The sequence below is a fragment of the Gastrolobium bilobum genome, unplaced genomic scaffold, assembly GCF_033153095.1.
Source record: "Gastrolobium bilobum isolate Gb01-03AN ecotype WA unplaced genomic scaffold, APGP_CSIRO_Gbil_v1 utg4835, whole genome shotgun sequence".
NCBI lineage: Eukaryota > Viridiplantae > Streptophyta > Magnoliopsida > Fabales > Fabaceae > Gastrolobium > Gastrolobium bilobum.
Window position 1 is genome coordinate 66312 of NW_026899703.1, and position 22733 is coordinate 89044.

At 34.9% G+C, this 22733-nt stretch overlaps 2 protein-coding genes and 1 non-coding gene across 3 annotated transcripts; 2 read left to right on the forward strand and 1 right to left on the reverse strand.

Annotated features, from left to right (window-relative positions):
- Positions 1–3429: 3429 nt before the first annotated feature.
- Positions 3430–4982, reverse strand: LOC133292789 (uncharacterized). The gene is made up of 2 exons (XM_061491243.1): positions 4756–4982; positions 3430–4450 (listed from the first exon to the last, which is right to left on the reverse strand). The coding sequence occupies exons 1-2, from the start codon at positions 4980–4982 to the stop codon at positions 3430–3432; spliced, it is 1248 nt and encodes a 415-aa protein (XP_061347227.1).
- A 2414-nt stretch (positions 4983–7396) lies between these two features.
- On the forward strand, positions 7397–7503 carry LOC133292793 (small nucleolar RNA R71). The gene has a single exon (XR_009748971.1). It is a non-coding gene; the product is annotated as a small nucleolar RNA R71 (small nucleolar RNA).
- Positions 7504–11727: 4224 nt separating this feature from the next.
- LOC133292791 (beta-amyrin synthase-like) lies at positions 11728–21100 on the forward strand. Its single transcript, XM_061491244.1, has 12 exons — positions 11728–11943; positions 13020–13202; positions 17574–17663; positions 17767–17964; positions 18976–19060; positions 19328–19494; positions 19597–19788; positions 19909–20022; positions 20120–20239; positions 20539–20661; positions 20736–20834; positions 21029–21100. The coding sequence occupies exons 1-12, from the start codon at positions 11743–11745 to the stop codon at positions 21098–21100; spliced, it is 1644 nt and encodes a 547-aa protein (XP_061347228.1). The 5' UTR covers positions 11728–11742.
- The last annotated feature ends 1633 nt before the right edge of the window (positions 21101–22733 follow it).

Below are 22733 nucleotides of genomic sequence, written 5' to 3' on the forward strand. Positions count from 1 at the left end.
TTCTCTGGCCAGTAGAATAGAATTGATACACATGACATGATTATCTGCTGCATTGCACTATTTTAGAACTTATGATGATAAACTGCTTTTGAACTTATATTGCACATGTAAGTGAGCTTGGGGTGGAAGATCCTTGAGGACCCCTTGTCTTACTGAGATTTCTTGTTTAGAGATCTCACCCCACGTTTGGGGAATGCTTATTTCAGGTTCAGGTAGTATATATGGTGACTGATGCCTCTGGCGGCAGGAGGCCAGAGCTTAGCTGATTATGATATTTTGTTGTATTGCTGCCATGACTGGATTTGGATGCTGTTTATGTTTTCTGCTATGTATGTTTATGTTGTTGTTGAGACTGATGTTGGGCGTGTTGCCTTATTTGAGTGAGCATGGGGATTGTCCATGACACTTTATGTTAGTACTTTTAGATTGGAGTTGTATAAATTGTTATATGGTCCGGTCTATGTTGTTGTAGTTCCGTGACTAGAGCCACACTTTTATTATCTATGTTATGAGGTATTTCAGTTAGCTATTTTATTGCAATTACATACAGGCGATGTTTTATTAATTGATTAATAAGCAAGTTGGTAATGATAATGACATCATAATTGAAAAGAAAAAGATATTTCGCATTTTTAATTAAGCGCTGCTTAATACGATAGTATGATAACATTACCGGATATATACGAGGTGTTACATAAAGCGCCTGTAAAAACCTGTATGATCGAGGAAACTTCGAATACTTTTAACATTAGAGGGAGGGGGAAGTTTCTCAATAACAGATATTTTAGCTCTATCAACTTCTATACCATCTTTGGACACCTTGTGTCCTAAAACAATGTCATCTTTTACCATGAAGAGGCATTTTTCCCAGTTCAAAACAAGATTACTCTCCAGACATCTTTGTAAAACACATGACAGATTTTCTAAACAAGTGTAAAAAAAGGGACCAAAAACAAAAAAAATCACCCATGAAGATTTCAATGGATTTTTCAACCATATCAGAAAAGATAGAAAGCATACACCTTTGAAAAGTTGTCGGAGCGTTGTGTAAGAACCCGCACTGTTAATTAAGGAATTTAATTAAATAATTATGAGATAATTCCATAATTGACCCTAATAATTATTAGAAGACTTGTATAATTATAGAAAGTAATTATTAATGCTGAAAGTCGCTTTTCTTACGAAAAGTGCAGATTCGGTTCTGCTCCACGGTATAAGTGCGTACCGATGAAGTATCTCGGAATAATATATAGGACTGTGATTTCAAGTTTCAAGTCGAAATAATGAGAACTGGTGTCAGAACTGATACTGGTTAAGTAAAAGCGCGTAACGAAAAGTGCTGCGAAAAATAAAATAAAAATATGAAAAATCCTAGAAAAATGGCTAGGTTCAGAATCTAAAGTTTGAGATTAAAATGCTAAGCGTAGCTATTAGTGTTAATACTGTATGTTTAAATTTAAATGAGCTATAAATACTCATTTTGGCCCAAAACCCTAGGCCATATTCTAATCCTACGTGACCCTTGTTGCTGGAGATCCTATCAGCCACCTTTATTCCTCCAAAGAAAAAGCTCAAAGTGACCACCTTTCTCCATTATTTCTTCATCAAATCACCATGGTTGAGTGTGATTGAGGCTTGGGTGGGAGAAAAGCACTTGTTTTCTAAGTTTAGATGCTATTTGGTGAGGTAGTGGGGGCTGAGTTGTGTTCTCCTTGGGGAAGCCATTGTCATTGTATTTTAGGCTTCAAGAAGCCACTTTTGGAGTAAAAGGTCCTTCCTTGGTGCTCATTTTCATGGTCCTTGAAAGTCAGTGTTGTGGGACTGTCTTGAGAGCTCCAAGAGCACTCATTTTCTAGTTTTGATCATTTAAGTAAAAGACTGATTTTCTGAGTTCATAACATGTTAATGAATATCTGTTTAGGGAGTTTTTGGACTCCCAATCGCATTTGAACTCTTAAAATTGGACTTATGCAGAAGAATGCTCGAGTTTCTGCATTATGTCTGATAAGTATTCGAATACTTTTCGTGCAGTATTCAAATACTTATCCCTTGGTAGTCGAATACTCCTTGGGGGAGTATTGGAATACTTTTTTGGGAAGAAAAGTATTCGGATACCTATGAAGAATTATTCGAATACTAGAGAGTATTTGAATACAGTTAGTTTGGTATTCGAATACCTTGGGGGTATTCGGATACTGAGTGGGAAAGTATTTGAATACCTTGTAGTATTCAAATACTTAAGTGAAAGTAGTCGAATACTTTTTGGAGACTTGGAGTATTCGAATACTCTTCGAGGAGTATTTGAATACCTCCTGCAGAAACAGCATGAAATGACTTAAAATAAGTTAGAAAGCCTTAATCACTTAATGGAATCTTGAGCAATGATTATTGATGATTAATTATTGTATAAACAGATTGTGATTGTGCTGTTTGTGGGCCTTGAGCTTGTGTGGACTCTTGGCTTGGATAGTTAGCTTGTAAGGTAAGCTTTCGTCTCCTCGGTTTAGCCACTGTGTGGTTCCACCATACCCCATGAGGGAATGGTTTATATGCATGATGTGTTTACATGCTTTGATATTGGAAATGTTGTTGAGCTTTATGTGCAATTGCTTATAGTATGTATGTGTTGTTCCAATTAGACAGTAAGCCTGAGTATATGGCGTCATACAATACGGTGATCCAGTGGGTGGGTGCAAGTGGCGTCTTGCACTAATGTGGGTAATAGACGTATATAAATCCTGCATTTCTCTGGCCAGTAGAATAATATTGACACATATGACATGATTATATGTTTGCATTGCACTGATTTTGGAACTGATATTGTTTATTGTTTTTAGAACTTATATTGCACATGTAAGTGAGCTTGGGGTGGAGAAATCCTTGAGGACCCCTTGCCTTACTGAGATTTCTGTTTAGAGATCTCACCCCACGTTTGGGACACATTTTCAGGTTCAGGTAACTCGGGGGTTGAGACCTCAGGCAGCAGGAGGCCGGAGCTTAGTTGACTGCTGCTTTTGTTTCTAGCTTATATTTATGGATTGTTGTTTTAGCCTGTTATCCTTATGTTGTTGTTTGAGTTGATACTCTGTTGGGCTTTGTTTCCTTATTTGGTGAGCATAAGGATTGTCCATGCCACTTTGTGTTGACTTTCTTATTTTAGATTTGAGTTGTTAAATGTATCAGGATATTGTCCGGACTATGTGTTGTAGATCCGTGACTTAGATACTCGCTTATTTATATCATGAGGTATTTCAGTATAGATAGTTGTTTATTTGCAATTACATACATGCAATGTTTTGAAAGAGAACTAAGTAATCAACTTGGTTAATATTAATGACGTCATAATTGAAAAGAAAAAGTTATTCCGCAATTTTAATTAAGCGTAGCTTAATACGATGACATGATAACAAACCGGGTATACACATGGTGTTACACGTTGCACAGGCCGAAGGGCATCCTCCGGTAAACGAATACTCTGTAAGGGCATGTGAATGTTGTCTTCTCTTGATCTTCTGGAGCTACTGCTATTTGGTTGTAACCCGAGTACTCATCCAGGAAGCAGTAGAAGGCATGACCAGCTAGTCTCTCCAACATTTGGTCCAAGAAAGGAATTGGGAAGCGGTCCTTCCGAGTGGCTGCATTAAGTCTTCTATAGTCAACACACATCCTCCACCCGGTGATTGTCCTTGTTGGAATCAGCTCATTGTTTTCATTTCTTACCACGGTGACTCCACCTTTCTTTGGTACAATTTCTACTAGACTTACCCATGCGCTATCAGATATAGGATAGATCATTCCTGCATCTAATAGTTTAACTACCTCTTTCCTCACAACCTCTTTCATGGTTGGATTGAGTCTCTTTTGCGGCTGCCTCACATGTTTAATATCATCTTCCATTAGAATCTTATGAGTACAAAAGGAAGGATTTATACCTTTTAAGTCGGAGAAGGACCATCCTATTGCAGCTTTGTGTTTCTTCAGCACCTTGAGAAGTTTTTCTTCTTCCTTGGTTGATAGCGCAATATTGATGATGACTGGATAAGTGTTGTTGTCACCAAGGAAAGCATACTTCAGATTTGAAGGTAACACCTTAAGCTCCACCTTCGGTGCTCTAAGAGGGATGTTATCTTTCTTTATTTCTAGTTCTTCCACCACTGGTTCTTTATCAGCAAGTTCAGCTTCTTCGTTGATTTGTTCTAATTCTAGTGGAGAACTCTCCTCTTTCATCGCGTCATCAACTGCTTCTTGAATTATGTTAACCAGAAAACAGTTTCCTCCATCAGTTGGATGCTTCATTGACTCAAAGACATCAATGGTGACTGTCTCTTCGTTCATCCTCAACATCAGTTTCCCTTGCTCCACATCGATCATTGCTTTTGAAGTGGCTAGGATGGCCTTCCAAGCAATAGAGGAATCTCGACATCTTCTTCCATATTCAGAATTACAAAATCTGCAGGGAAGATAAATTTGTCAATTTTAACTAAAACATCATCAATTACCCCATCTGGTCGTCTGATCGATCTGTCAGCTAACTGGAGAGAAACCGTAGTCGGCTTTAGCTCTTTGATTCCAAGAGCTCTGCACATGGAAAGTGGCATCATATTTACACTTGCTCCCATATCACATAATGCTTTTCCTACTTCAATATTTCCTATGACAATAGGAATACTAAAGCTGTCTGGATCTTTCAGCATGGGAGGAAGTTTCTTTTGGATGATTGTACTGCATTCCTTAGTTAGGGCCACTGTTTCTCACTCCTTCAACTTGCGTTTCTTTGACAGAAGGTCTTTCATGAATTTCGCATTATTGGGCATGCTTTCCAGGGGTTCTACGAAAGGAATGTTAACTTGCAGCTTCTTGAAGATGTCCAGAAATTTGGTGTATTGTTGTTTCTGGATTTCCTGCTTCAACCGCTGAGGGTATGGAACTTTTGCATAGGGAGACGGGTCTGCCGCTTTTGGTTGCCGGTCCAGAGCTTTCATTTTCTCCCATTTGAACAGCTTCTTCTCTGAATTGCTCCTTTTAGCTTCTCCTGCATTGATGCTATCCGGCAAGTATACCGTTTCGCATAAGTAGTAAAGTAGTAAGAAAGATCGTCTCCTCAGGGATTGAAAACCAAGTACTAAAATAATCAGTCACTTTAAGTTGAAAAACTTGATCTTTTGTTGGGAAAATTAAATTGAATCTTAGTAACCATAAAAGTAAAGACTTATTTTTGAGTTTTTGTATTTTCAAGAATGAAAAGAAGAATAATAATGGAGTTGGTTTTGAAAATATGAGAAAGAATTGCAGTTAGGGAACACTCTCCCTATGATCCCCACTTATTACTTTGGATTGATACAAAATACTTATTTATATAATTTCTCAGATAATTATGATCTCAATATATTAATAATTAAATCCCAATCCCTTGGTAACTTAACCCTTTAACCTCACTTAGAATCCTAATCCCTTAGTAACCCCTCATGAGAATTAAGCAATGAACACAGTAATTCCAACATCTGCAATTAAATATACATCTATCCCTAGTATGCATACCAATAGTTATCTTATCTCCTTTCGAGATCAGAAACCCCAATATCCCTATTTAAGGTTCAAACCCTCAAACTATTTTCAACTATCAAATTGATCAGGTTTAATAAGGAAAATATCAAATACGCACAAGATTAGATAAAGAAATTTATATAAACGAGTAAAATAATTTAAATCAATCTGTCACAACAAGGGTTCACATAGGGTTTGTGACCCTAACTACAATAAAAGAACTTAGCCAGACATAGTCATATCTGACATAAACAAATATTCAAAAGAAAGCATAAAAACTATAATTATTGGAAAGAATGGAGAAGAATTCTTGATCTTCAGTCACCCTCTGCTTGCTCCGAGTTGTGAATTGGTTCCTTTGTTGTGCTCCCAAGCTCCTTATTTATAACCACCGGCATTGAGCCCATCCAAGAGTTTGTATTTGATTTAAACTTTGTTTCCTTTTTTTCATGTAACAACCTTGGAGATTTGATTGATAAATTAGAATTTCAAATCTTTATTGTATCTTGATTCAATCTTATCACAAATCATCTAATCTTATCTCTAATTTGGATAGAGATCTCATTGCTGAATCAAAAACTTGATTTTTAAATCTTTTTTTTTTCTTTTCCAAAATTGCCCCGTTGCAAAACACGGGGTCTGAGAATTCCCAAACTAACGCTCTCAGCGTCAAATTCACGCTTCAAGCGTGAACGCTTCTGTTTGAAAAATTCCTTCCACGCTGCCAGCGTGAGATCCACGCTTTGAGCGTGAATTTTGATTTTGCAAAATCCTCGTTTTGCTCCAGTTTGTTTGCTTTTTCCTACAAAATTAGCATAAAATCAGTATTCAATCCTTGATAAAGATTTTGACAAATTAACAGTGATTCTTGCTCTTTTTCTCAAGATTTCATCAACATTCTTTCTCTTTTTGGCTCAGATTTCCTTATATGCTAGGCGCATATCATGCATCTTCTTCTTTCTCCTTCTCAGCTTCAGGTTCAGCTTCTTTCTTCTTTTCAACTGGCGGCTTTTCCACAGGTTAGATCACGATTCCACTTCTGGTGACAATTGAATTACATTGCGCATTTGGGTTCGTGTCTGTGTTACTTGGGAAGGTGCCATGAGTTCTCTCAGTAAATTGTTTTGACAACTGGCCGATTTGAGTTTCCAGGTTCCGGATAGAAGCTTATTGATTCTGAAATGAAGCTCTTGTCTCATCTCTGAAAGCATTTGCATTCTGAATGTAGTCTGATGTGGTCTTGGATAGTTGTGCAAAAGCTTCCTCCCACTCTGAAGTGTTGCCTTGAGGTGGGGACTGTTGTTGCAGTGGCAAGGGAGGATTCATTTGATGATTTGTTTTGTAACTTATCCCGGGGTGTCGGTTAGGATTTTTCCACCCTTGATTATAGTTATTACCATATTGATTCCTCCCCGGATTGTTCTGGTTCTTTTGATCGTACCTGATTCTATTGACTTCAACCTTTTCAGTTGTTCTCATGTAGTCGCAATCTTCAGTTGCATGAGCATCTGCACAAATGCCACAAATTATTTGAGTACTACTAACAGAAGAAACTTGAGAAGTAGCAAATTGCTCTGTAAGAGCATCTAATTGTTCTTGTTGTTTCTTATTAATTTGCAGTATTTGTTCGTTCTGAGCCAAGATTGCATCATATCCGTAAAGCTTCATGATTCCCGCTCTCCTTTGTGTGACTGGAGCATTGTCATACTCTTGAGAAGCTAAAGATTCCAACAATTCCAATGCTTCCTCTGGAGTTTTTGTTTTCAATGATCCTCCTACTGCAGCATTCACCAATGTTCTTGTGCTTGGCGTCATTCCTTGGAAGAAGATTCTTCCTCTCTCCCATGCTTCAATGCCATGTTGAGGACACTTTCGGAGTAGTCCTTTAAACCTATCCCATGCCTCATACAAAGATTCACTTTCTTTTTGTTCAAAAGCAGTGATCTCTGATTTGAGCCTTGCCATCTTTGAAGCTGAGAAGAATCTGGCCAAGAATTTCATTGCTAAATCATCCCAATTGGTGATGCTTCCCTCAGGCAGTGACTGCAGCCAAGCTCTTGCGTCATCCTTTAGTGAGCATGGAAATAATCTGAGCAAGATGGCGTCACGTGAGACTCCACTCATCTTTAATGTATCACAGTAAAGTAGAAAGTTATCAAGATGAATATAAGGATCTTTCGTGCTTCCTCCAGCGAACTGATCTTTTTGAATTAATTGCAACAATGCTGGCTTAAGCTCGAAGTTGTTAGCATCCACATTTGGTCTAACAATGCTCGTTGTCTGTGGAACTCGAGCTGGGGCAGGTTATCTCCCAACGTCCTTGGAGGGTTCTGAACTACATTGTTGTCAGCCATTGTTTCCTCCTTTGGTTCTGTTGAACTTTAGGCTTCCTTTGCTTCTTGTGCCTTCCTTTCCCTTGCGCTTTTTCTGAGTTTCCTTTCTGTCTTTTCTATCTTAGGATCAAACTGCAAGATTCGCGGGTTAAGAGTACCTCTCATAAACTAAGATTGAAAAGATGTGCAGAAAATTAAAATATGCTGAATTTTTTTTTATGCAGAAAATGTTTTTGCAGTATGCTTAAAGTGCAGAAAATTAAAACGTCCAATCTAAAAAGTTTTTAGTTACTTCTAATGTTGAAGGATCAAATCCCTGGCAACAGCGCAAAAATCTTGTTGCGACTCGGCAAGTGCACCGTTCGTAAATTAATAAAGTGTACCGGAGTACGAGATCGTTCCCACGAGGATCGGATTTTCAAGCACTAGTTCGCTAACCGCAATTTAGTTGGACAATCAAGATTAAGATGAAGAGAATTTGAATTGAAAAAAATTAACATGCAATTAAAATTACAGAATTCAAAAGACAATTGAAAAAGATGATGATTGATTATGAATTAAAAACAAGCGTAGTTAGGGTTTCGACTTCCCCCAATCTCCTCAATATGTTTTGAATTAAACAGTCAAGAATCTTTTCTTAAAACATTGCCAATCAATTCTTTCTAAGTTAATTAGGGCTCAATTCCTTGTTACTCTAAATCTATGTGATCTCAGAAGAACCCTAGTTCCCCAGTTATTCCCCAAGAAAACATGCATTAAGATCAAGAATTCCTAGATTGCACAATTACCCTATGTCTATCCCTATATCACAGTGATTGTGATAAATTTATCAAGTCGGGGTTCATGCACCAACATCCCTATTGTCATACAATTCCCCAAAATCATTTTATAAGGAGCAAACTTATAGAAAGCATTAAAGACAGATAAATTTATTCAATTATAAAAAGAAAATAATTCAGAGACAATTGAATTCCTAAACATAAAGATTCAATTAGGTTCCATCTACCCCTAACTACATAAAAGTTTAGCCTAGCATACTGAATTCAAAAACAATAGTAAAGAAAAGAGAACCCCAAGCCTCCATTGGTGTGATGTTGACTTGGTTCCTCAATGTTCTAGCACTCCGCAACAGGATTCCTCCTTCAGGTTTCTATGTAATTCTCTGGACTTGTGAATTGGTCTGATCCTCAACTCCTTATTTATAACCATTGAAGTTGTATCCTTTATTGAATCTCCCAACGAATCCTTATCAAATTTGCAATCAAATCTTCAATTACCTCCTTTTTTTATTTAAGATCTTGCATATTGGGTGACAAATTTAAGCTTCGAATCCTTGTTATGATCTTTCATCAAATCTTCCCATGGATCTCTATCAATTAATAAATCAAGATTGATATGTTTCTGTTTTAATTCAAAACATTTCAAATAAGTATCCATTGGCAAATCAAATCAAATCTTGGGCTGATTGGTTCGTGCATGGACGTTTTAGCGTGCTATTTGTGGGCCTAAACGTCCTCCCAGTGTATTGTTGTCTGCCTATGGGCGTTTTAGCGCGCTGTTGGGCGCCAAAACGCCCTCTTCGAAGGGTGATTTGTTGCTACTGGAGCGTTTTGGCGCTCTGTTTGGCCGCTAAAACGTTCTGCTCCAGTGAGTTCTTGTTGTTTCCTTCATTAGAGCATTTTAATGCTCTCCTAGACGTCAAAACGTCATCTTCCAGCTTGCACATGCTTGAAATCTTGCTTGTCTAAGGTTTCAAGTCCTCTTGTAGAAATCTTGCCAGTGAATTTTTTCAATCCATTAAAATTCTAATTGAATTCCAACATTTTTTTTGTCCAAAAATAATCCATTAAAATCCTTTGAAATCCCGATCCAATACACTCTCCTTAATTTCACCTGAATGTGTGGGGGCGAGGAGGATCAAACTCATGACCTCGTAGTTACTGAAGCTCTAATATTATGATAAGCGACATTTTAACCCAAAACTTTAAGAGATTAGATGATGACATTTTACTAAAGTTGAATGTGGTAATATCAAAAGACCCAATTCTAACAAACTCTTCTTCAATAATATTATGAATAAGAAATATGTTATAAGTTGCATATAATATGCAACTCATATAATTTATTGTGCACTAATGATATTAATAAAAAAAAGGAGAAGTAGAAAGAAAGACACAACATAATAATAGTTATGTAAAATAACTTTTTATATATAGTTAACATTTTATTTTAAGGTTCGAATTCATTTATTTATGTTTATACCAAATAAATATATAATTTTTTTATTTAAAAATTTACTTGTGTTAATATATTATTTAATATAAATTTAGTTCAATAAATTAAATTTAGTACAAACCTAATAGATTTGTTAAAAAATCATCCGGCAATAACAGTACTCCACCCCACCAATATCATATGATCCAAACAATGCATGCAATGATTAAAACAAACAAACGCACAAAGTAAAATGCTTATAGCAGTTACATAATCCAAATACATGAACTGAAAGGTAAATCATGCAAAAACCTTCACTTTGAAGCCAATGCTTGAAATCCAAGTGTACTATAACTGCATAAACTGGAACTCAAAACAATATAAGGCACACACTATGTTGTTAGAGAAATCTTATGGGTTGTGATCAGACTAAGAGACAGGATATAATATTTATTTATTTTTTGGTAAACAGGATATGTAACATTTATATGTATTACTAAGAAGTCACAAAAATATTTACATTAACAAAAAATTATATTAAAATTAGCAAGTTTTTGAATACCCAAAAAAAAAAATTATTTCGTATTTAAAATCTTAGTTGTCTTAAATGAATAATATATTAATATTTGACTTTTTTAAATTATTTAAAATCCAGAATTCAATATTAATCGTTTTGTATTCAAAAATAATTTTTTAAAATTTTAATTGAATACACCCTTAAAATAATTCTTCTCTCGCCACAAACCATTCTTGTTATAAAAAACGTGTTTTGATGTTGTTATAAAAAAACGTGGGGTTATATGGTATATATACAAATTTCTAAAAAAGATATGAAGTCACGCATGAGTTGTGCTTGCTTCTTGGATTGGATACCGGAAATGAGTAGAGAAACTGATCAATAAATGTTCTGTATTTGTGTTTTATATGTTTTAATGGGTTAACGTAGTGGCACCACTAGGGTTAGCCTAGTGGTGTGGGGTGTGTGTGTTAGGAGTGTGTGTAGTGTAGGGTGTTGTGTTCAATTCCTTGTAACCTCCAAAAAAATGGGATAACGTAGTGTAATTATTAATTATGATCCTCTAATGGTAGAAGTAAAGTTACTTTATTTAGTAGGCCCTTTTTTCTTTACTTTATAACATTATTATATATATTTTATTAAGATTCATAAGGTTATCTTAATCTTCAACTTTTATGTATACTAAATATAAATTTTGAATTTTGAATAACAAATATATTAAGGTTTTATATTTGTCCTTTTAAATGATAGTTATTTTAATTAAAATTATTATTATTTATTTAATATTTAAATTTAAAAAAAAAACCTCTTACTCTCTCCTATTATAATTTTTTTTTTCTATAAAAATTTGTAAATATAACCCTTCTCATGTTTTAATACATGTAAAGTTGATCAATGTATGCACCTGTTTCTTTGTTTTGAATTTATTTTCAAAGAAAGATTTGTCGTGTTTCGTGAGACAGGGTAGGAATCATGCAGCGATAGTGGACTCATGAAAAACGGTGTGCTTACACCACGTATCTACCAAAATAAAAAGGACTGAAATCTATCTGCTTATTTAAACTCTACATCTACGTACATATAGGGCAATCATCTTTGGCTAAAAGAAACACCAACAAGAAAAAGAAAAAGAAAATGTGGAGGTTGAAGATAGCAGACGGTGGAAATGACCCATATATCTTCTCGACAAACAACTTCGTGGGAAGGCAAACATGGGAGTTCGATCCTGAGGCAGGAAGCCCCAAGGAGCGAGCCCAGGTTGAAGCTGCCCGTCTAAATTTCTATAACAATCGCTTCCGTGTCAAGGCCTGTTCTGATCTTCTCTGGCGCTTTCAGGTGTCTTTTTTCTTTTTCCTTTTTCAGACTCAGTTTGGATTCTATATATTTTTTTAAAGTTATAAACCACTTATAAAATAAAGTTAAAAAAAATAAAATAAAATTTGAATCTTTTTTTTTAGCTAGAATCTACTTATTAGCTAAAGCACACAATTCAACAAAAATTGATAAGAGTTTAAAAAAAAAGCTCCTCCTAGAAGCTTTCGGCATTTAGGTTTTTTTTTTTCATTATAAAAAAAGTGTTTTTCATTATAAGAACTTTTCTCAAAATTTATTTAGCCTAGTTTTTTCTTATAATTAACTTCTAGCTTAAAAACGAAGAAGATCCAAACAAGCACTAAAAACTGTTTGGTGATTACATAAATTTTTTAACTTAAAATTATTTAAAAGCATGTTATCAAAAAAAAAATAATAATTATTTAAAAGCATATATTTCAAGAAAAATCTCTCTCTCTCTATATCTCTGTATAGCTTTTTATTAAAAAAAAACACATAATTCAAGAAAAGTTGATAAAAGCTTAAAAAAAAGCTCATCCTAGATGCTTTTGACTTTTAGCTTTTTTTCTTCATTATAAAAAAAGAGCTTTTAATTATAAGAGTTTTTTTCAAAACATGTTTGATCTAACTTCTGCTTATAAATAACTAGTGATTTGTATGGCTGAAATTTTAGGATTTTTGAAAAATCGAAAACCGATCCAATCCAAACAAAATAAAATTGGAATGAATTGAATTGAATTTAAAAAAAAAAATTCTAAACCAAATGAATTAGACCGAAGAGATTAGATCAAATAATTTTTGTTTCAAAACCGATCCAATTCAAACCGCGAACATAGTTAGATATCAACCTTATAATTTTAAAAATATTTTTTTCTTTTAAATTCATGTTTTTAAATTTTATCTAACTTTAAAAGTATCTCTACAATATACGATATATAATACCATCATGCATGTTGTTGTTTTTGTCATGTTAATAACACCGTATATCGTATTGCCTATTGGCCTTAGATATAAGTATTCATTTTCCATTTTGCAATATGTTTAGCGGTTAAACTGATAATTTAGTCTGGTCGATGCAGTTTCTAAGAGAAAAGAACTTCCGACAAATAATAGATAGTCCGAAGATAGAGGACGGAGAGATTACGTACCAGAATACAACAGCCGCGTTAAGAAGGGCCACCCATTACCTATCAGCATTGCAAGCTACTGATGGCCATTGGCCTGCTCAAGTAGCTGGTCCACTCTTTTATCTTCCTCCTTTGGTCAGTATCATAAATACTTTATTTCATGGGTAATTATTAATTATGATCCTCTAACGGCAGAAGTAAAGTTACTTTATTTAGTAGGCCCTGTTTTCTTTACTTTATAACATTATTATATATATTTTATTAAGATTCATAAGGTTATCTTAATCTTCAACTTTTATGTATACTAAATATAAATTTTGAATTTTGAATAACAAATATATTAAGGTTTTATATTGGTCCTTTTAAATGATAGTTATTTTAATTAAAATTATTATTATTTATTTAATATTTAAATTTAAAAAAAAAATCTCTTACTCTCTCCTATTATGATTTTTGTTTTTTTTTTAATAAAATACAGTAATTTTAATTAAAATGACACAATTGAATATCTTTTAATTAATTTTAATTAATTTTTAACACTGAATTTGTCTTTTCCAAGAATCAATTGTATATCCTGAAAATAGTAAAATTAAAGATCAAATAGACATAAAAGATCGGGAAACCAAATACAATGTATAAAAGTTTGTGTCCTGCAAACACCACTAAAAGCAGTGTCAATATTTTTTTTTCTTTTATTTCAAGTGGGACCCATGTTTTTCTGTGTCAGTAGGGTATAAATTTTTTTTGCCAACAACATTATATTTGATTTCCCTATTTATTATTAGAGGCTCAAACCGGTAACATTTATATTTTTAAAAGATTAAGATAATTATTTATTTTAAGAAAATATAATTTATTCTTTTAAAGGATATAAGTTACAACCAATGTTACTATCAGTCAATCTCACCGTTAGATTGGTAGTAACGATCCGACGGTCTTCGTTTAATCCCTAAATAGCCCCTGTCTTCGCTTCTCTCTCTCCCCTCTCCCCATTTCTCTCTCTCTCTAATTATACTCTCAAACGCCGCCGCCGCCATCCATAGCCTCTGTCGCGCCGCCGTTGCTGCCCATAGCCTCCATCGCGACGCCGTCGCTGCATCCCCGATATTTTTCTTCCCTGTGATAAAAGATTCAAAGGGATGAATCCATTTATTCAAATATTCATATAATTTGCAATCTCTGTTATATGTAGTATGCTAAACCGATATTAATCTTAAATAAAGGATCTGTGGCTGATATCGTTTAGTAATATTGGTGGTTCGGTCTTCTGACAGTTTATTTGGTTCTTTTATTTCTAATTCATTTGATGAATGTGCCATCATGCAAATCTTTAATCTATGAGATTATCATTTTTCCATTGCTCTTTTAATTTATTACAAGATTCATGTTCCGCCGCTGCCCATAGTTTTTTCACAAGAGAAGGGTTGTTCGTATTATAAAAAGTGCAAACTTTGTATTCAACAACATACTCATCACAAGGGGATAGCTAACATAAAATCAATCACAAATATGTGCAAATAGAGAAGGGAAGAGAGAGGGGCTATGGAAATCAATTAAATCAGAACCATAGACTGCAGCAGCGGTAGAGATAAGGGTTTACAACTCAGAGGGATAAACGGCAGAGCGACGATGACGAGGATGCAGTGTAACACCCTGTATATATCCGGTAATGTTATCATATCATCGTATTAAGCTGCACTTAATTAAAAATGCGGAATATCTTTTTCTTTTCAATTATGACGTCATTATCATTACCAACTTGCTTACTTAATCAATTAATAAAACATGGCCTGTATGTAAATTGCAAAAGACAGCTAACTGAAATACCTAATTAAATAAATAACATCGATATGTCTCTAGTCACGGAACTACAACACGTAGACCGGACAACCTACTAAGTTATACAACTCAACTCAAAGTACTAACATAAAGTGGCATGGACAAACCTCATGCTCACCCAAATAAGGCACAAGCCCAACAGAAGTCTCAACAATAACATCATAATAATAAAGGCAGAAAACATAAACAGCAGACAAATCCAGCAACCAACATGTCAGCATATAACATCAATATCAACTAAGCTCTGGCCTCCTGCTGCTAGAGGCATCAGCCCCCATATTACTTGAACCTGAAATAAGCGTTCCCAAACGTGGGGTGAGATCTCTAAACAAGAAATCTCAATTAGACAAGGGGTCCTCAAGGATCTTCCACCCAAGCTCAATTACATGTGCAATATAAGTTCAAAAGCAATTTAACAATATAATTTCCAAAATAGTGGAATGCAGCAGATACTCATGTCATGTGTGTCAATACTATAATCTACTGGCCAATGAAATGCAGGAATATGTTTATTACCCACACAGTACGCGCCCTGCCGTACCTACCCTTAGGATCACATCCCATCGGGCGAACACCACATACATATCATAAGCCATTGCACATATCAGCTCAAAAGCATTTCAAATATCAAAGCATGTAACACAGCATGCATATAAACCATTCCCCCATGGGGTATGGTGGAACTACACAATGGCTAAACCGAGGACACGGAAGCTTACCTTGCAAGCTAACAATCCAAGCCAAGAGTCCAACCAATGCTCAAAGTCCAAACACAGCAGAATCACAATCTGATATGGACTAATAATATATCAATAAACATGCACTTCAAGCATACATCACAAAGACAACGCCTTTCCATTACGTTTTATGTCTTTAGGCTTCTCACAAAGCCACAAGCCCTTAATCACATATATTCTTACTTAGTTTAATTATTACAAAAGTTCAACTTCATCAATCTAGGGTCCACAAACCCCTAATAGCCTTCTGTATGAACAGTGCAGCTACTGTTCTTCGAAAACCCAGAATATCCGGATATCTGTCAGGGACATATCCGAATATCAATATCCGAATATCATATCTGGATATCCATATCCGGATATTTTGCGAAAGAATGCAGTTTCTGCATTTCACGAAGATATCCATCAAAGGTTCCATTTTTAACACTTCCAAACGTTAAAGTATGCATTTTTATTCTGTTTTAAGTCCACATACCAGTTGGTTACTTGTTTAACTCATTAAACATGCCAAGACATATCTTTTAATCATTAAAACTCATGATCAAAGGTTCAAAACTTACCCAAGGCTTCAAACTCAGAAAAGGAAGGCTCCTGGAGCTCACTTGAAGCTCCCAAAGATGCAGACCAAGAAGGTGCACGAAAATGGCACACAAGATGAGTTCTTTCTTCACAAAGGTGACACTTTGAAGCTTAAAATACCATGACCAAGGCTTCCCAACACCCAAACCACACAAGGTCAGCACCCTCACCAACTCACAGTGGCTGGAAACTCAGAATGTATACTCACACTCCCTCACCATGCAAGCTCTCAAGTGTATAGATGCTCAAAGATGAAGAAATCAAGTAAAGGTGACAACTTGGTCATGAAATGAAGAAGAAGACCAAACGAAAATTGCACCAGCTAACCAGCCTCCCAAAGACTCACGTAGAAGACTAGTATGGCCTAGGGTTTAGTGCCAACTAATGTATATATAATCACTTAAGTATTAATCACACAGTATTATCATTAATTGTTACACTTAGCATTTTAATCCCAAACTCAGGATTCTGAACCTACTCAATTTTACAAGAATTATCATATTTTTATTTTATTTTTCGCAGCACCTTTTCGGTATGCGCTTTTCCATAGCCAGTATCAGTTCTGGCATCAGTTCTCATTATTTTAACTTGAAACTTGAAATTACAGTCCTACATATTATTCTAGTAATATATACTCACTTTTCATAATTTTCCGGGATACTTCACCGGTACGCACTTATACCACGAGCAGAACCGGTATCTGCACTTTTCGTCAGAAAAGCGACTTTCAACATTAATACTCACTTTCTCTAATTAATTAAGCCTCATAATAATTATTAAGGTCAATTATGGAATTATTTCCTAATTTCTCATAATTAATTAACTTCCTTAATTAACGGTGCAGGTTCTTACATGCAGCGACGGCGTGGCAACGGAGGCTATGGGTAGCGACGGCTGCGTTAGAGAGTATAGTCAGAGAGAGAGAAGGAGGGAGAGGGAAGAGAGAGAAGCGAAGACAGGGCTATTTAGGGATTAAACGAGGATCGTCAGATCGTTACTACCAATCTAACAGTGAGATTGATTGGTAGTAACTTGACTTGTTTGTTACAATATTATATCCCTATAAGTTATATTATTTTACTTTTTATAAATATATACTCCTATAATATTAAATTTGTAGTTTTTTCTCTTCAAAAATTTTCGGGTGACGTGAAAAAGTGGAAAAAATATACAATTTTAATATTATAACTATTTACTCATCAGAGTACATAGTTATAAAAAAGATAAAAGCACATATTTTACATAGACGTTGTTATCAATAATTTGATATGCACCGGAATTTTGAGGAAGTTCAAGTTCAGATGCACTAATGAACATAAATTTTGCATGCACTTGCCATAAAATATTGCAGGTATTTTGCATGTACATTACAGGCCATCTTGATTCAGTATTCCCAGAAGAGTACCGCAGAGAGATGCTTCGTTATATTTATTGGCACCAGGTACACTTGTTCAATTTCAGACTATATGCGTACATACCCAATTAACCATGATGTAAAATTAGTGAATGATTAGCATTGTTGTATATTAAATTATTAATTGAAGAACGAAGATGGGGGGTGGGGACTACACTTAGAAGGACATAGCACTATGTTTTGTACTTCACTCAACTACATATGTATGCGCATTCTTGGAGAAGGGCCCGATGGAGGTCAAGATGCTGCGTGTGCTAGAGCTCGCAAGTGGATTCAAGATCATGATGGCGTAACATATATACCGTCGTGGGGGAAAACTTGGCTTTCGGTATGTTTTTCTAATATATATAATATAATGGTCTACTCATATAGTTTTTTTTTTTTTGTGGATAGTTTTTGATAGTATCTTCATTTCAACTGACAGACATATGAAGGTCAGGGATAATATAAGGGGTTCAATGTTAATGAAAATTCTTTTTTATATTTTTATGTCAATGGGTATGGGAGAACAAAACATTTTCCCCATAATATAATGAGAGAAATTACTCTTATGTTACATGTGATAAATTTCTCTCCTACACACTCTTCGATAATTATGCCACCTTTTTCTTTTCTTTTCTTTTTATTTTTCAGGTGGTGGAGCCCACAAGTTTATCTCTATGACATGAGATAACTTATCTACTTTAACATGAGATTAATAAAACCTTAATATAATAGTATTTTTATGTAGCCGTTATTCACCATCCCCCCACTTTCTATCACCTAGGAAACTCATATAGAGCCTTGGTTCGTACCATTGCTCCTAGGAGTATTCCTAAAATGACATACTTCACCCCTTGAGGTATACATACATGGGTCTCGTAATAATTAATGACTCAATAAATATTAATCGTTTGATGCACGGAAATCAACAGTTAAGATGTGGTATTAAGACTTTTTATTCTTACATCGGAGAAAGTTGATCATATCTCTCTCTCTCACACACACACACACACATAAATATATATAGGGTCAGGATCATTTTACACCAGTGTAAGTTACCCTCTCAATCTTGTCCGTTGATTCCACTTATATCTAAGGGTTCTAATTTTTTAGTAATGTGAGCCATTAGATACAAGTGGATCAATGGTCAATATTAGGTGTAAGACTTTTAACTCTTACACCGATATAAGAATATCCTGCTCCATATATATATATATATATATATATATATTAACTGTAACATATTGTAATTATTTATGCAAATATTTTTTTTTATTAACATGTTTTTTCTTCTTTTTATTTTTCATGCGTGTATGTTGTTGTACGTCACTTACATGAGTCAATCATGCAACTGCAGATACTAGGTTTATTCGACTGGTCGGGAGTCAACCCAATGCCTCCAGAGTTTTGGATGCTTCCTTCTTTTCTTCCTATGCATCCAGGTGGATTATGATATATCTAATCTTGTCCGGTTATTATGTATGCAATAACATAATAATTAATACATGAAATTAATATAAAAATTACTAAATTGAGTGTTTATTTATCGAAAATTATAATTGTCCAGATCTTGTTGCACACCATTTTTAATTTGGACCGGTAAACGCTAACTATGCATAAATAACAAGTAAACACGAGTTTTAAGTAAACATTTATATAGCATATATAATTCTCTCTCTTTTATGCGATTGTGATCTGAATTAATGCAGCTAAAATGTGGTGTTATTGTCGGCTAGTTTACTTGCCTATGTCTTACTTATATGGGAAGAGATTTGTGGGTCCAATCACACCACTTGTTCTTCAGTTGAGAGAAGAAATCTTTATTCAACCCTACCATAAAATTAATTGGAAAAAAGCACGTCATGCCTGTGCAAAGGTGAGAGAATAGATCAATCTATATATTATCATCAGTAGATGACGTACCAAACTATATGATCGTGGAGGAATTGTTAATTCATGTCATATGTACGTATCACAGGAAGATCTTCACTATCCTCATCACTTCATACAAGATCTATTATGGGATAGTCTATACATGTTCTCTGAACCACTTCTTACGCATTGGCCCTTCGACAATATGGTAAGAGAGAAGGCCCTTCAGATAACAATGAAACATATCCATTACGAAGATGAGAATGGTCGATACATGGACAGTGGAAGTGTGGAGAAGGTGGGTATCATATCGCATATGCCTATGCATCAACTACAATAAAAATAAAATTAAAGACACATATAATTCTAAACATTATAAAATAAACATTAACATTCTATAAATTTATTTACTTGCCAGGTTTTGTTTATGCTTGCTTGTTGGGTGGAAGATCCAAATGGAGATGCTTTCAAGAAGCATCTTGCAAGGATCCCTGATTACTTATGGCTTTCAGAAGATGGAATGACCATGCAAGTATAACCCTCTCTCTCTCTTTTTGTGTATAGCTTTTTCAAAATGTGTAATCAATGGGATATTAAAAAATGCACTTCATCTTATTTATTTGTTGTAGGGTATTGGTAGCCAATCATGGGATGTTGGATTAGTTGTTCAAGCTCTGCTTGCCACTAACCTTATTGACGAAATTGGTCCTACACTTTTGAAAGGACATGACTTTCTCAAGAAATCTCAGGTGTGTTTAATATACATTCCAACTCGAACTAAGAAACATATTCACGTAGAACTAACTACCTACAAATTCACAATATTTTTTAATGTAGCACTATTTTCTTAATACTAATCGATATCCCTAGACAATGAAAAAGAGGAGAAAAACACGATTGATCTTATAAACAACATAAGTAAGCCTCAATTCATTTTCCATAACATATTTGTAAGTGATTGATTTCTCCGTTTTCATTAATTGTTGAACAATTATATTTGTGTGCTAGCTCTAGTTAGCAGTAATGAATTAATGTTCACATTCCATAGGTTAAGGAAAACCCTTCAGGAGACTTTAAAAGAATGTTTCGTCACATTTCTAAAGGATCATGGACCTTCTCTGATCAAGATAATGGATGGCAGGTTTCTGATTGCACTGCAGAATGTTTGAAGGTAATGAAGTAAATTAATTCTTGAACTTGGTTTCACTTATTAGTTAAGACTAGACAAATCATGTTGTGTTTCAGTGCTGTCTACTTTTATCAATGTTGCCATCAGAAATAGTTGGTGAGAAGATGGATGATGAAAAATTATTTGATTCGGTTAATCTCCTTTTGTCGCTTCAGGCAAGTTTTATTAAATTTACATCCATATGCTTTTAATTAATTAACCAATGGCCCTTCTATTTGCATAATTTTGGTTTCCATCATAGTAACATGGGAAGCAATTAACTTGTTTGCTTAGAGCACACTAATTTTTTATTTCTATTTTTTGTACGTGATTCACTTTGAATATCAAATCTCCAATTCGATTATTGTAGGGTAAGAAAGGCGGTTTCTCAGCGTGGGAGCCAGCAGGAGCTCAAGAATGGTTAGAAGTATGTGATAAATAATCGAAATCGGATCTTCCCATATATCATTTTACTGTATCATATCACGTGAAAAATCCATTAATAGATATATGGTAACAATTTTTATGAAAAATTTGTGAAATGGAAAAGGCAAAATGATGATTTCAATTTTGACATTTAATTTATCACTGAACGGAAAAGATTATTCACATTAAGAGAATTCATTCTCCTATATGTTCTGGTTTGGCAAGATGAACCTAGGATCTGGCTGGAGGGCCCACCATTATTCAGCACACGAAGTATGTGACTCCCTCATAGTGTTCCCTTATATTTCCCTTGCACGCTTGACCCTTTATACATCGTGGGTCATGTTGCCTCTCACCTAGTGGGGTCCATAAGGTTGGAAACAGTTATATGGCTTCATGCCTTGTGCATTAAGAGGGAATTTCTAAGTTTCTATTTAAAGGGGTCTTAGCTCCCCTACTATTCATCTTTCCCATTCTACTCTCCATTGCTATTGCTTCGCTGAACTTGCTCCACAACCATAATCTATATCCCTTACTCATCATCCCATTGTACACCTTCAGTATACCAAAGGCTAATCAAATATACCTTAGAGATTTGGTCTATATACCACTGCGTTCTTTATCTTCTTTATATCAACATATTTTACCCACTTGGGAAACATATTTATACTTCACACTCTGATTTAGTTTAGTGCCGCCGTTTATGGGAATCAAACCCACGACCACACGGTAAATTCTGATTCTCATTCTCTAATCTTTGTTCTAGCTAATTATTGCTCGAGTTTTGAGTTTTGAAGCTTCAAATAAAAAATAGTGGTGAATACTCGCAGCACCGTTCAATCGATTCAAGATCTAGTTCAGAAGGGCACGTGGAGACACTAGATAAATACTCATTCCTCTGTTTGTGCTCTACCCACACCACCACCAGTAGGATGATAGGAATATACTCTCATGAAGATATATGTAAGAAGGGTAATATTGGATTAAGTTCTACCAGTGAGGTGGAATAATTAACTTTTGAAGGGAGAATAGAATATTTTAGGAGATTAGACTGAGTATAAGATGTGAATGTAAAGTGTGTGAGGGTATCTGGGATATATTTGGGAATTGGGATCCTTTTGGAATTTGGTAGTGAACTCTGGAGCTTCTCGAATTGCTCTAGAAACCAGTATTTTCACCTTTTATTGCAGTTTTCACCATAATTTGTATTCCTCTTGCTGAATTTCCAGACTTAACAATAAAAATTGTAATGTGGAGTGCAGATTATTGTGAGGACTGACAAATGCAATAAAAGGTAAACATTCAAGAAGGAAAATACTGTTTTCTAGAGCAATTCGAGAGGCTACAGAGTTCTCACCCAAAATCCAAAAGGATCCCAATTCCAAAAGATATCCCATATACCCACACACACTTTACATTCTCATCTAACCTCATAGAGTGTTCTATTCTCCCTCCAAAAGTTAGTTATGCCACCTCATTGGTAGAATATAATCCCCTACTACCCTCCTTACATACACCTTCATGAAAGTATATTCCTATCATGGACCCAGCAACCAAAGAACTATTCAAGAGCTTGGTGAAAAAGAACAATGTCTTCGCCAAATAATCATCAAAATCTCTAAGCCCTATAACAAATTTGAGCAAATTCT

Excerpts from the sequence above, each read along its gene's own strand:
- LOC133292791 (XM_061491244.1), top strand. The coding sequence starts at position 11,743 with ATGTGGAGGTTGAAGATAGCAGACGGTGGAAATGACCCATATATCTTC. Across the intron at positions 19,789-19,908 it reads ACAGTGGAAGTGTGGAGAAG|GTTTTGTTTATGCTTGCTTG; the intron begins GTGGGTATCATA and ends TTTACTTGCCAG. Across the intron at positions 20,240-20,538 it reads ACTTTCTCAAGAAATCTCAG|GTTAAGGAAAACCCTTCAGG; the intron begins GTGTGTTTAATA and ends CACATTCCATAG.
- LOC133292789 (XM_061491243.1), bottom strand. The coding sequence starts at position 4,982 with ATGAAAGCTCTGGACCGGCAACCAAAAGCGGCAGACCCGTCTCCCTAT. Across the intron at positions 4,451-4,755 it reads AAGAAACGCAAGTTGAAGGA|ATTTTGTAATTCTGAATATG; the intron begins GTGAGAAACAGT and ends TCTTCCCTGCAG.